We start from the raw sequence: 15365 nt of genomic DNA, 5'->3' as shown, positions 1-15365 counted from the left end.
CTTCTAGACTTGCTATTACTGAAACTGCTCTGTCCAGGATCATTGGTCACTTCCTCTTCTTCCAAGTTCAAGGACTTTTCCCATTCAGTTTTTTTTTAACTTTAGCATGACCCCATCTTTATGAAAGCTTTTTGTCTTCTTGGTTCTCATGACATGCAAAAGTGCTGGATTTGGGAGGCAAGAGTGATCTGAGTTTTAAAAATATCACCTTTGACATTTACTGGCTCTCTGACCATGGGCAAGTCATGTGACTCCTCGAAGTCTCAGTTTCCTCCTCTGTAAAATGGAATTCCTTATATGTGTAGCACCTACCCAATAAAATAAAATGAGATATAAAGCACTTTATAACCTTAAAAGTACCTTTAATCTTGACTTTTTACCCATACTCCTCTAGTCCCTGATCCCTAATAATTGCCTTACTGAACATTTTTTGGATGTTTCCTCTTTATTTCAAATTCCAAGTGTCTAAAATTCATCATAGCACTGAAAGGATGGTTTGAGATCATTTAGAAAAAGCATTTGTGATCACTGAGACCCAGCATGGATTGATTCATAAAGATTTTTCATATGTCAGAATAACTTCATTTCTCTCTTTTTTTTAAAAACAGTGTTAGATCATGGGAATACTATAGACATAGTACATCTGTGTTTCAGCAAGACCTTTGGGAAAATATCTCACAATCTCCTGTTGCCTAGAAATGTTGGCTAGACAACAGTTGAGAGGAAAAAGCCTTGTGTATTTTAGTGAACTGCTCACTCAACAATGGCTGTTATAGAAGTTCTGTCTTAGGCTACATACATAGATGTATGAGGTCCAGAAGGAAGTAACTGTGCCATTCCCAGATGACACTAGACATACTGGGACACATGATTTCCTCTCTGTTTCTTTTTTGTAGTTATCCTGCCAGGACCCTACATAATTCTATTTACATAGCCCAACACTCAAGGACTAACAAAATCTAGATCACTTCTACCTTTCTAGTCTTATTTCTCATAGGGACTTTCTCTACTTTAGCTAGACTGGTATCCTTTGACATGTGAACATGCCGTGTTTCTTCTCACCTCCAAGCTTTTGGTAATATTGTGCCCTCCCTTGCAGTACTCTCTACTTTCTTTAGAACTACGAAGCCTTTCTGAGTCATCGCTGGCTTCATCACATCAGTCTCTCCATCCTCATCTTCCTAAATACTTTTCTCAGGCTTACTCATTTTGACACTTAATCACATTCCATTTTTTTGCCTTGCTATTTGTATATTCTTGTCTTTGATTGTAATCTTTTTCATGGTAAGAAAGAGCCTTCCCATAATCCCTATGGTGAGTTAAGGATATTAACATAGAGCTATAAACAGAGCAGGTGCTCAGTGAGTACTTGTTGAATGAAAAAGATGGAACATTTTCCCTTTACTTTGAAGCAGTTCTTAAGATTAGAGCTCAACTGAGAATTATTGGTGAATACTCTTCACATCTAGTCTTCACCATAGTATGATAATATAGTTATAATTAAATAGAATGTTTTCTATCCTTTAGCTGGATTTTTAGAAAGGGGCCAGCAGGTAACCGTTAAGGAAGTCAGCATCATAGGATTTGGAGGTCATTTGGCCCAATACCCTTGTACTCTAAATGGGGAAACTAAAGTTAAGAGACTAAGTGATTTTTTCTCAGTGGCATACAAGCCACGAATGGCAGAAGCAGGATTTAAACCTAGGTCCTTTGGCTTCAAATCTAGTGCTCTTTTCACTGCACAACTGCTTTTCTTTTGTGATCGCCAAACTTAAAGGTTTTAAGACCATGGGCTTGAAAGATAAGTTGGGGGCTCATAGCCCCTTCATCTCTCCTTCCCTCCCTCCCCTCTTTTGTCTCCATCACTATCTCTCCCTGTCTGTCTGTCTTTCTTTCCCCCTGATCTCCCATTGTCGTTACCGTCATTGTCATCGTCGTTGTCATCATCATCTTCTTCTTCTTTTTCTTCTTCTTCTCCTCCTCCTCATCCTTCTCTTCCTCCTGTTCCTCTCCTTCCTCCTTTTCTCCTCTCACTTCCCTTTTTACTTTCTTTTCACTTAATAAATGGTGTATTTTGATTGATTTCACTTTGTCTCGCTTTTTTGTTTCTCCTTTTCTATTTCTTTCTCTTTCCTCATTTTAATTCTTTTAGCCCTTGTATACAGAGCACCATGCCTCGAGACACAACTCAAATGATGATTTACTTTCTTTTAAATTTGGGAGCTAGGGAAGAGAAATGAAAAAAAAAACCATACAGTACCTTGCTCATTGCATGGCACATAATAGGTTTTCAAAGAACATTATTTTAACTTGACATATGTTTTTCCTTACCCAGGAAGGGTAATCTTTCTGCTAATCTTTCCTCTGAATTATTTATGCACTGAACTCCTATTCTAATGCCTCACTCTAGCATTCAAGGGACCCCAAACTCTGACCCATCCTAAGGAGCTAAGGAAGGCTGAAAATATGACCTGGTAATGGTAGTCTGTTGTCCCAGGATCTGCCCAGCTAAATTTAAAGAGATTCATCAACAGGTTAGACAAAGGCTGATGAATTTTTTTGACCGTAACTCCTCTCAAAGATTGCCCATTAAGTTGTAGAGAGATTGAGGTTTGCATTGGTAGAGGCAAAACCCATGATAAAATTCCAGATCTTTAAATTATTGATATCTGATATACATAAGTCATAAAATAAATTTGTTTGATTTATTATTTAACAGGATTATTTGATTTTTTTTTTAAAAAAATTTGCTTCCCACTTAGTTTCTTGGGGAAAAAAGATTTAATGAGACATTTTATTTATAGGACATAATCACTTAATGTATTTAGCTTATCCTGGTTTGTTTTCCTAATCTTGCTGAATGCTTTTCCTTCATTATTTCATTTTTATGAAAAAAATCATTTTTTCTTTTCTTTTTGATTTTGAGATGTTTTTCCCTTAGTTTAATTACAGCCTATTTCCTAGCTTTCATGGGTATTTGTTATCTCTCCCTTTCTCCACCTCTGATATTTAAACTTTTTTTTCATTTTTTTCTTTGTTCATTGTATGTTTTCCTCTTACTAATGCATATTCTTTTCCTTTTCCTTTCTGGTAAATCATTTTTGCCTTTAGATTTGGAAATGGAATAACCCTGAAATTGAATGTCTGCCTGGTGAACTAACTCCCTTTTTGCATTTCATACCTCAGTGTGTTAATCTCAGGCTTTCACTCGATCTTAGCTCTATGCCTTACCCCCCCCCCCCCCCAGTGCTAAAGCTGGTGGGCCCTGGATGGAATCATTATTTCAGTCAAAATCTTAGCAGCTTCACTTCACTGCACATGCTAATCTATTAAAAGAACCAAGAGGTAAAAATAGCACCCAGCACCATTCCCACCCTGGCTGCTTTCTGGCCATGCCTCCAAAGAGGTGATTAGTTTTTGTCTTGCAGAAGCAGAGCAGTGCAGAGGAATATATATTTCTGGAGAAAGATCATCTGGAGAAAATTCCACACAGACACAAAATTCAGAAGGAAAGTAAATATTTTCAAAGCAGTGGTTCGATAGACAAGCATTCTGGGATCAGATTCATTTAGCCAACTCTGTTCATTCTTTCATTATTTGCTGTGGAAGACCAAAAGAATCTATTTTCTTTCAAGATCACTTGTAACCTAGGTAATGGTTAGAAGGAGTGGTTTGCTTGTAAGGAGCTGACCATCACGAATCACCACCAGCAAGCAGTTTGCACTGAGCTAGTCTGACAGAAAAGTGACAGTAAAATAATTTCTGCAGGATCTGATTAGTTAAAGAGCCATAGGCAGCACAATCTTATTGATAGTCTAAAGTTTTTTGAGCCATATAATCAATGTTGGGAGTCTAAACTCCTTCCAAAAGACCAGAAAATTCCTAAATGTGTAGGATATTACAAAGTACTTCTTTGCATAGTGTTTCCTTTATATGGTGGCATCAGAAAGTTGTTCTGCCAGGGATTTCAATGAATCTTGGCTCTTTGCCTTCTCAATTTGGGTGCTTCCTACGCACATTCTCCCATTGAGCTTTTACATAATGTAATGAGGACCCTCTTTTGCGTCTTTTAATGCTTTGTAGGTGCCAGTGTAACATATAGACTATCCTTCTGTTAGCTTTTACTCTTATGCCATGGCAGGTCCACCTTTTCCAGAGGTGTATCCTTGCCAATGGTGCTTGCCAGTGTTATGGAAGATGTCTTGCATAAAGAGGCATTCCCAATGGAGCGTGAAATTCTCTGGATATTGAGGATGGTTAATACATGTCCTTTTTTTGCAACCTAGATTTAATTTGAAATATACTACAAGCCAGCTATAATACCCTACCTACACTTTGGCATTGTCTTTTGGGCCATCTGTCATTTTGAATCTTCTGAGATCATTGTTTCCCATGATTCATAGTCATATAGAACTCCCAGGAGAATGTTAGTGTTTAAAAAACATGGCTCTTGGTGACAGGGAGCAGCTTGGGATTACTGAAAGCACAGGCTAGCTCCCCAGGGGGCAGCTTGGTGACACAGTGGATAGAGTGCCAGGCCTGGAATCAGGAAGACTCCCCTTCCAGAGTGGAGTTCAAATCTGGCTTCAGACACTTACTAGCTGAGTCACTTAACCCTACTTGCCTCAGTTTCCTCATCTGTAAAATGAGCTGGAGAAGGAAATGGCAAACTATTGCAGTGTCTTTGCCAAGAAAACCCCAAATGGTGTCGCGAAGAGTGAATGAGTCTGAAATAACTGAACAACAAAACAACAAAACAAAACAACAAAAGTTCCCCAAATGCAATAGAGAGGCTTAGTGAAGTGGATAGAGCACTGGATTTAGAGTCAGATCTGAGTTTGAATCCTGCCACAGACATTTACTGGCTGTATGACCTTGAGCAAATCACTTAACATTTATGGGCTTCAGTTTTCTTCAGCTCTAAATCAATAATCTTCTCTCTTCTATTTTGGGCCCAGAATGTTGCCCTTCCTGCAGTGCTTGTCTCAAGAGATATGTACCCCCTAGAGATCTTCACAGCCTGTGGCCCTTCATAGAGAAAGTCCTTCAGTACTTACCAAGTTTATCCTGGGGATAGTCTGCTTCTGAGTGCCAATCTAGTGGAGCACCCATGAACTCTTAGTTTATGCATTTTAGGACCATTGCCCACCTCCTTGCATAATGGAGTAATTTTATTGTTAAGTTTTTTTCTTCTTTCTGAATTAATAAAATGTGTTGAATTTAAAAAAAGAGAGATATGTACTCCCCCCAAAAGACAACTGAAAATACATCAGTAGTATTGAGCTATGAACCCATTAATTCATCTCTATTGAAATTTTTTGGGTGAAAATTGCCTATGCATATATTGAGGGCATCTTTGGTGAAAATATGAGGGGGAATAGGAAGACTTTTTTAGATGATTTTCTATATAGCAGAATACCTCTTCACAGTAAGAGTTACAGATAATGTAAGATAACACCACACTTTCCTGTTGATTACAAAACCCATTTTGTTTAGTAGAACAAAGTACAGCTTTTGAAGGGCTCTTATTTAACTACTTGTCTCCCATGTCTATGCTAGTTTCATAGAAGATTCATTCATAGATACAACCACAGAGATAACTTTTTTTTTTCAACTAGTGTTTGATTATCAATATCAAGCAAGTGCTTGTCAGTGTTATGGAAGATGTCTTGCATAAAGAGGGTTTCCCAGTGGACAGTGAAGTTCTCTGGATGTTGAGGCTGGCTAAGCCTCAGAACACTGGGGATAAATCAATAAAATCCATGAAATAAAATAAAATAAAATAAATCAATAAAATCCATAGCCACTTAGGAGGAATTGCTTATATGATTCACACAGGAAAAAACAAGTAGTTGAAGAATACATACAGATTATGTCATGGAGTTGGATGGGGAAGCATATTGAGTTAGTCAACTGGTACACTTTTATTCTAGAACATAGGCTCATAGGATAACTGGAAGGAATATCATATGTTTTCTAGACCTCATTCTACAGATGAAGAAAGTAAGGCCCAAAAGAAATTACTCAGGGGCAGCTAGGTGATACAGTGGGTAGAGCACTGGCCCTCGGGTCAGGAGGACCTAAGTTCAAGTCCAGCCTCAGACATACAACACTCACTAGCGGTGTGACTCCGGGCAAGTCACATAACCCCAATTGCCTTGCCAAAAAAAGAGAAATTACGTGATTTGCCCACAGTCATAAAGATGCTTTAAAGAAAAATTTTTATAGATAAGAGCTTTTGAAACTGAAGAAGAGAAGTTATTATAACTTATGGGGAAACACTCTGAGTGGGTCACTTAGTAAGGAAGATAGAAAGCTTTCAGGTAATGTATTATAATTTTTGGGATCACAGAAGACTGATGAGTCCAAAAATATAGCTAGGCAAACCAGTGGTTTTGCTATTTGACCAAAAGAGAAATGAGGAATCACAGGACTATTGATATTGGGGTTAAATAGACCTGTACTTTCATTGTGGTACATCAAGACAGATTGAGATGTGAATGTGAATATCAAAGCCCCAAAGTGAGCAAAAATATGTATCTCACCTGTTCTGTCTTTAACATGTAGTCCAGTTTCTATACTTCCCTGAGGTCTGAGCATCCACAGTCTGGAATGGCCTTCTGTCCCCCCTTTAGAGTGAATCATCTCTGATTCTGAAGAACCCTATGAACATGATACACTTCTCCAGTGTGTCTAGAGATTTAGGATCCAAGGGGGGGGGTCCATAAGGTCCCAAAGTGAGCAGTCACTAAGAAGCAATCATAGTAGACAAACTTTATTCCTTTACTAGATTGATCTGGGAAATACTGGATATAAATTTTGACTTAGTTCATCAAAGGATTTGGCAAAGGCCCTCATAATACACTTTCTGAAGTGATGGGGATATGCTGGCTGGATTTTGGTGTGGTTAAATGAGAACTGGGGAACAATTGTACCCCAAAATTAATGAGTAATTAATGGGATAATCAATGGATTGAAGGAAACAAGAAGATAGATCTTTAAAGATATGCCCCAGGTCTCTGTACTTTATCCTATGTTCTACATAGGATTTAGAGTGTGAAAGGACCTTGGGGATCATAGCATCCTAGATCCAGGGTAGGGAAGGACCATAGATGTCATCCATTATAACCTCTCTGTTTTGTATATGGAGGAATTGAAACCAACAAGATGAAATTTAATTAGGATAAATATGAAGTACTCCTCAACTTTAAAGAAAAATCTATTGCACAAGCATAAGATGAAAGAGAACTGGATTGAGACCAGTTTGAAAAAAAGACCTGGACATTTAAGTTGATTCTAATAGTGACATAAAACAATGGTGGAGTATATCTGTTTCAAAAGATAATGCCTTCTTAGGGTCAGCAGTATCATGACCAGATCACAGGAGGTAATAGTTCCACTCTATGCTGGTTAGATTTCATCATTTGGACAGAACATTTTAAGGGCAAAACTATCAATTTGAATTGTGTCCAAAAGAGAGTGAGCAAGATAGTGATTGATCTGGAAATTGTGTCATGTGAAGCATGAAGAAGGATTTGGGGAAATACTGTGGAGAAGACTTAGTGGGGACATGGGAACTATCTTCATACATTAGATGAAGCTAGGTGTCACAATGGGCAGAGCACTGGGCCTGGAGTCAGGTAGTCATTCAGTTGTTTCAGTTGGGTCCAACTCTTTGTGACCCTGTGGACCTCTGTCTGTGGGATTTTCTTGGCAAAGATACTACAGTGGTTTGCCATTTCCTTCTCCAGGGGCAAACAGACCTTGCTCAACATCATATAGCCAGGAAGTTTCCAAGCCTGTACTTGAATTGAGGTCTTCCTGATACCAAACCTGGCACTCTATTCATTGTGCCACCTAGTTGCCCAGAGTCAGGAAAACCTAAGTTCAAATCTGGCCTAAGATATTCACTAGTTGTGTGATCCTGGGTATGTCACTTAATCTCTGCTTGCCTCAGTTTCCTCATCTGTAAAATGAGGATAATAATAGCATTTAACTTGAAGGGTTATTGTGAGGATCAAATGAGCTAATAATTGTAAAGTGCTTAGCACAGTGCCTGAAACATAGTAAGCACTATATAAAAGTTATTATTATTATTATTATTTATTATTTATTATAAGTGTGGAAAAGGGATGAGGTTTGTTTTATATCATTGAGAAGGGCAGAAGTAGGATCAGTGGGTCAAAGTTACAGGCAGGTATATTCGGGTTTAATAAAACATAGAACTTTTAAAGAACTGTAGCCCCCTAATACTGGAAAAGGCTGCCTCACAAAGAAGTGAGCCCTTTGTCTTTGAAAGTGCTCAAGTAGAGGGTTGAATACCTCTCAGGAACAGTATATAAAGGGATTCCTGCACTGATGGAGTTTGGACTAGCTGGTCTTGAAAGACTCCATTCAATTCTAAGAGTTGGTGATTCTTGGAGTCAAGACAAGCCCTACAACAGACTGACTCCCTGTCTTGGCTCTAGTCCTGAACTCGCAGCTGTTGGGACCAGGAAGAGCCCAGTGCCAGATCATACTCCTAGGCTTATGTCAAGTTGCACCAGTTGTCCTTTTATGGGCTCATAGATTTAGTGATAGAGGGACCTTAGAGGTTATCATAAATTCCAACCTACTCATTTTATAGATGAAGAAACTGAGACCCAAGGAGGTTAAGTGACTTTCCCAAAGTCACACAGATAGTTATCATCAAAGGTGGGATTGGAACCCAGGTCCTGGGCCTTACAGCCAGTGTTTGGTCTGTTGTATCCTCCTTGCTTTGTTCTTACTCAAGCATGCCACCTGGTAATAGTTAACTCCTTTGGAGGTGTGAAAGGATTAAAAGCTACCTACACTTTGGAATCATCTGTATGTTTTACTCTCCAAAGAAAGAACTTGAATAGAAGCAAAACGCTCTTGTTTTTCAACATGAAAAAGAAGGATAGGCAATCCAAGACAACCTTTGTATTTCCTTTTATTTAAATCACTTCTAATTCACTTGTTCAGGTTAGTATACCTGAGTCATGAGACCAAATTTTAGAGAGGCGAAAGGAAAAGACGCATCTGTTCCTGATGGTGAAAAGTTCATGAACGAGATTTCTAGGAAAAAAAGAGGTTAAAAAAATCTGCATCATGTCAATGGTAAGATGTCACACCAGCTTAACTCATTGTCCTCTGAGGCATTTGGAAAATGACTGCATAGGGTTTAAGAGCAAGGAAAACTAGTCCCCCAAGACATATGGTTCCATGCTGACTCCTAGCTCAGCAGCCCTTAGCTTAAAACGGAACAAAGTAAGTGGGGATGACATAATTGGATATGCTAACTAGAAATGTAGACCAGATCATTGAAAATGACTTGGCCACTTGACATGATTCCAGAGTGGAGAGAAGGGCAAGGGAAGGCCTCTTGGCTGCCATAGCATTAGTCATTGGTTAATGATGACATTTTCCATTCTTAGAGCACCTTAGCATTTATAAAGCGCTTTCCTAATCCTCCTAGCAAGCCAGAGAAGTCGCTGAGGCTGGGCCTCTTTTCTTCATTTGCTGGGCCTGTAGTTAGGAAGACTCATCTCCTTGAGTTCAGATCTGGCCTCAGACACTTACTAGCTGTGTGACTCTGGGCAAATCACTTAAACCCTGTTTCCCTCCGTTTTCTTTTGTGTAAAATGAGCTGAAGATGAAAATAGCAAACCAGTTCAGTATCTTTGTTGAGAAAATGCCAAGTTGGCTCACGAAGAGTTGGACTGGACTTAAATGACTGAATGACAACATCAGAGTTTCAGTGTCTGTTCCAGAGTCAAGAACTCACGTCTTCTGAATCAATCACAGCCTGGTGCTTCTTCTACTTCTTAGGTCATACTGCCTCATTGTCATGTGAGTCAAGGAAGTTCCCAAGTGTTGTGTCCAATGCCTTGCCAATTCCTTGGGGGCTAATAGAGGCAAGGGTTCCATACGCTCACCAACAGGGATTGGGCCTATTGCTTTGTAGATTCCATTGAAACTGAGGAGAGCCTCAGTAGCCAAGAGGACAGCCCCCAGTTAGTGAGAATCTGGATAAATGGGGCCAGGCTTCCAATCTGCATGCATCTGACTGCAACAGCTTGCATTTGTATTGCTTGTTTCATTTAATTAGGTTCTTGTAGCCTGAAAACATGCAACTCTCATGGGCTTTCCCTTACCTCAGGTCTTCTAATTCTTTGGCTCTAACTCTCCTTTTAATCATGATAATAACAATCATAATAATAGGTAGCATTTATATTGGACTTTACATATATGATCTCATTGGATTTTCACACAGCCCTGTGAAGTGGGTACTGTTGTTGTCCCCATTTTTATGGAACAGGTAACTGAGGCTAAGAATTTAAATGATGTATCCAAAGCTTCATAGCTAGTAAGTGTCCGAGACAGGATTTGAACTTAGGTCTTCTTGACACCAAACCTAGTGCTCTCTCCGCTGTACCACCTAAAGCTTCTAGACTGGCTTCTGTCTCTGATAACCTCCGGCTAATTTCTTCAGACACCTCATTCTTCATAGCTGAACTTTATCTGTGCTAGCATTTCCCCTTTACCCAGTTCTCCCTTATTTCTGGACAAGAGAGATTTTGGTACCATGGACCCAGTCTAGTCCTAATACACACCCAACTTAGGGATGTAGGAGGGCAGCCTGGTGTGGTAGAAAGAATATGGGATTTGTAGTGACAGAACATGCTTGACTGCTTACTAGCTGTGTTACGCAAGTTATTTCACCTTCCTGGGCCTCGATCTCCTCATTTGTGAAGTGAGGGAGTTGAGTTAGATGGTCTCTGAGACTTCTCCCAACTCTAAATCTATGATCCTGTAGTTCTTTGAGTCTTTTTGGCTCTCACTTTCCACATCTGCAAAAGGATTGGGTTGGACAGGCTGGCTTTTTCACTTTCCACTCTAAATCCGTGATCCTGATCCTATGATTTCTATGCCTTGGCTCTCTTATCTGTAAAATGAGAGCATTGGACTAAATGGTCTCCAGGGTCCCTTTCAGCCCTAAAGCCATGACCTTATTGCGTGCCTGTCTGACTGCTTACATCATTGTCTTCAGGGTGCATCAGCATCACCATCATTATCATCTATACCATCGTAATTCACCCATCCATATGGCTTGATGCTCCCACTATGTCTAGCAAGCTGTTATTTTTTAAAAAACCAGGAGCTTATGTGCTATAATGCCACTGTTCCCCTTTGTAGAGAGCTAATCCATCAATCAGTCAACCATCAAGCATTTATTAAGCACCAGCTATGTGCCTGGCACTACTCCAGGTGCTGGGGATGAACATTCAAAGGATGAAATGAGCGTTTCTGTGAGAGACTGAGAAATTTATTTGCAATTTCAAGTTGTTGCAGCCTAGCAATAATTGATGGTTTGTTCCAGTCGACTGCCTGGCAGCTTCTTGGTTTGTAAACTTAGGAAAAGAAATTGTTTCTTTCCTGATGAATACAGAACAAACAGGTGAACAATATTGTCTGATGCAAGAAAAGATTCTTCAGAGTCCTGTTTTTTTTCTCCTCAAGTTTCCTCAGTATACCCAGATGTGCAAATTGGGTCTTGAGTATCATGCACAGGCGGGAGCTCAGTCTTCACTATTTCACCAGCTCCTATTCCAAATGTACTATGTTATTTGCAAATGAAACTCTGACTTAAGGGCCAACAGCAGTGGTGGACATAAGCTGGAAAACAATTAGTTCTTTCCTTCCAGGGTTTGGATTTTTACAGGGAAACTGAGGGTTTTTTTTGGGTACTTCTTTTTCAGATCTCTTTAATTGTTTAGACTTTGTTGCATAGCATTCAAACATGTGAGGAAGAGGGGGATTCTGGACAACTGGCATTCCATTTGCAATGTGTAGCTTGTAACTTGTTTGGCAGGAATTTGCAGCTCTGGTGAATAGCTCCCCACAGCTTTCATCTGAAATCAGCCATTCTTTGCAAGGCCTGGGACCAAGGACTAATGATAGTCATTCAACACAAATAATTCAGAAAGGCTAGTCTTATTGAAAGTCCCCCAGGAGCACTGTGTTGCCAAATTCACAATAAATCTGAATTTCATTGGAAGCCCTTTGTGCTTCTGCAGGTGCTGAGAGAGATTGCAATCCCTACATATCATGCCTTCCTGCAAAATTAAAATATTACTATCAGTCAATATGACAATGGTAAGCCTGCTTCACAGAGAATTATTTGAGTTGAGTTTGTGGTCTGGCATATGGGTGTTGATTGATAACTTAGTGCTTAACATGCTATGTGCCTCCATTTTTTCATCTCTAAAACATTGGAGTTGAACTAAATTATCTAGAAGGTCCCCTCTCAAATATTTTTGGTTCCATGAGTCTTTGGATAGTGACTGGTATGATATTTGTCTGGCACATATATAGATCCCCTGAGATGGTGTCACTCCATTCGGAGGATACTAGGGAGCAGCTTCCAGGGGAATTGTGATGATGTGAAAGAAAAATGTCTTGGTAAACCTGGAGCAAGTGTAGACATTCTGTAACTGGTTCCAGTCAGCTAACCATGTGATGAAGAGAAGGCTCCTTAATTGATTGTGAAGTCATTCAAAAAGGCCTTTCAGATTCAGGCTCCTCCTCTTTGCTTTAGCACTCTTGAGAGAATTTGGCAACTAGTGAAAAGGACTGGAGACCACGGACTTGTGAGTTTGAAAAGTCCAGAGGGTTCCTCAACATCCTTTCATTCCAGAGTCCAGGTTTGCAGTTGACACAGCAATGATGCTTTAAAGAGTAAGGAATGACCTTAAGGAGGTATCTCTGGGCCCTTTATCCAGTAATAGTTGAGACAAGGATTCATCCTGCTGCAATACGGCCTCTGGATGTGAACTTGGTGAGAATGATACTATGCAGAAACTGAGCTAAAGTGAGCCTACCTTCCTCGGAGACCAAGGAGGAGAGTATGCCCCCAAGGAGGAAGAGGAAAGGAGTATTTTTATATTCTTGTTCTATCTTTGAAGTAAATATTCTTTTGTAAAATCTAATTCATGTTAAGTAGTTAAAGAGAACTAGAACCCTAGTCCATAGGCCCCAAACAAATGGTGGAACGTCGCCGGTGGGGGCTCAAGCTGATAGACAGCAACCTCTATAATCTTGAAGGGCAATGTAGGAGGCCTATCTGTCCTTGAAAGAGTAGGGCCAGAACATACAGTTTATGTAACTTGTACTATAAGGTTGCATACATACTATAGATAATTTCTAACAATAAGCAAATCAATAGATTTTGTTTGTGATGGCATTTGTTGTGATAAACTTTTAAGGCCCTTGAGGAAACTGAGGCACAAAGAAATTAAATGACTTGGCCATGGTCATACAGATAATAAGGATCATAGACCCTTATTATGATCTTCAAATCCTCTCTGAATTTAAAGCCAGGGCTTCTGATTCCAGGACCTGGGTTCTTACCGTTGTATTGTGCTGCTTAGATTATTAGACGTGGAAGGAATGCCAGAAATAATGTGGCTCGCCTTCCTCCCCTCTTCCAAATACACTCTACAAATGAAGAGACCATCCAGGTCATTCAAAATATATAAAGAGACCCAATAATTTTCATTTTGGGATAGTAGTGTCATTTTATTGAAAAGAATGGAAGCTAATGTGAGTGCGTCAATAATAATGTCATGTTTTGGGGGAAATTAGCTTGTTTTTCTAATGTGAAAAATTGACACCATGTTTCAGGTTACACCGGTGAGCTTTGCCAGTCCATGGTGGATTACTGCATTTTAGAACCATGCAAAAACGGAGCGACGTGCATTTCTAATCTCAGTGGATTCAGCTGCCAATGTCCAGAAGGTAAATAGCATCATTATTCAAAAATACCTTTTCTGTTAACATTGTAAACAATATTTAGAAGTAATGCTATGATGTTTCCATTTTTAAAGTGTTTAAAAAAAGATCGTGGGTAGTAAGGTTTTTGTTGTTGTTGTTGTTTTATGGCTCTAATAGAGGGAGGTATAGATTCCTGTCCATGTGGTAGAAGAATTTGAGTTATGTTGCTCTTTTTGGTATTAAAATACTCTAGTGAGGCTCTATTATTTTAAAAATGCATTGAAAGCTATTTGGCACTGAAAAATGGTAGCAATTTAAAAAAAATATTAATGGAGGGAATTCAGTGGATAAAAGTTCCCTCAACTATTTATTTTTATTTATCCACTTCAAAAGATTTAAATGTCAACTTCATCTATTGATTCAACTCTTTTCAGCTAGTAAATCAATGATGAAGTCTCATCAAATTAGACTTACCTGATTGACTGCTGGCCCTCTCCAATTCCAGGACTGCTTTTCTCATTGAATATTTTTTCCCGCTTCGGTTGTCTTTAACAAGAAGTTATACCTGGAAAATCAGTTCTGTCAAGCCAGTGTTATTAACTGAGCATTTCTGAATTCTAAAGAAGTATATTCTTCCCATTTCAGTTTTGGATGGATTTACATTTTTTATGTGCTTATTTATTCCTGATCTCTGCCATCAATTGTATAATCTGCACAATAAAAATAAAATAGAGAATAATATACAATACAATATTTAATAGAATATAACATAATATATAATGTAAATTAAATTAAATTTAAAAAACCCAAAACAAAATAGCATGTGTGCTGTTGTCTTGGTGAAGGAGCTCTCTCATATGGTATAGCAAATTAGAAAGTGAAACAGTGGGATCCAAAAGGCCTGACTTGAAGTCCCACTTCTGACATATACTTACCTATATAATTGTAAATGTTACTTAATCTCTCAGTGCCCCAGGCAATTCAATCAACAAGCACTTATTAAGCTTCTACTATGTGCTACACACTGGAGAATATAACAAAAAAAAAAGTTAAAAGCTAAAATTAAAACACAACAACATTTCCTGACCCTCAGGAGCTTATATTCTAATATGAGAAATACCATATAAAGAAATAGGTGTATATGAGCTACATTAAGTAGATAGAAGGTAACCTTGGGGGAAAAGCCACTAGCACTGGTGGGAAGTGGGGGGCCAAGGGAGTGGGGAGGCCTGGGAAAGACCTCCTGCAGAAGGTGGTGTTTGAGGTGAGATGTGAAAGAAGCCAGAGATTGTAAAAGGCAAAGGTGAGAAAGGAGAGCCTTGTGGCTCAGGCTCTAAGCTTTGGAACTCAGCAACATTTATAGAGGAAGCTTCCATAATGGGAGTTCCCTGAACCAAGGAAATCACAGGTCCCTATCTCTGGAAAGAACACGGGGATCAGGAATCACAAGACTGACTCTGCTTCTTACTACCTAGCTCTTTTGGTCTATAAATATTTATTAAGCACCTACCACGTGCCAGGCACTGTGCTAAGCATGGAGGATACAAAGAAAGGCAAAAAAAAAAAAAAAGAAAGAAAAACAAAGTCCT

The 15365-nt window shown here is 39.1% G+C and overlaps 1 protein-coding gene across 1 annotated transcript in view; it reads left to right on the top strand.

Moving 5' to 3' along the window:
- Positions 1-15365, top strand: part of DNER (delta/notch like EGF repeat containing) — a 344569-nt gene that overhangs the window by 229552 nt on the left and 99652 nt on the right. The window contains exon 7 of the mRNA XM_027876054.1: positions 13687-13800. Within this exon, the coding sequence (XP_027731855.1) occupies positions 13687-13800 (114 nt within the window). The remainder of the gene's footprint in view (positions 1-13686; positions 13801-15365) is intronic.

Source organism: Vombatus ursinus, unplaced genomic scaffold, assembly GCF_900497805.2.
Source record: "Vombatus ursinus unplaced genomic scaffold, bare-nosed wombat genome assembly UNPS02014810.1, whole genome shotgun sequence".
Classification (NCBI taxonomy): domain Eukaryota; kingdom Metazoa; phylum Chordata; class Mammalia; order Diprotodontia; family Vombatidae; genus Vombatus; species Vombatus ursinus.
This window is presented reverse-complemented; position numbering and strand designations above follow the sequence as displayed.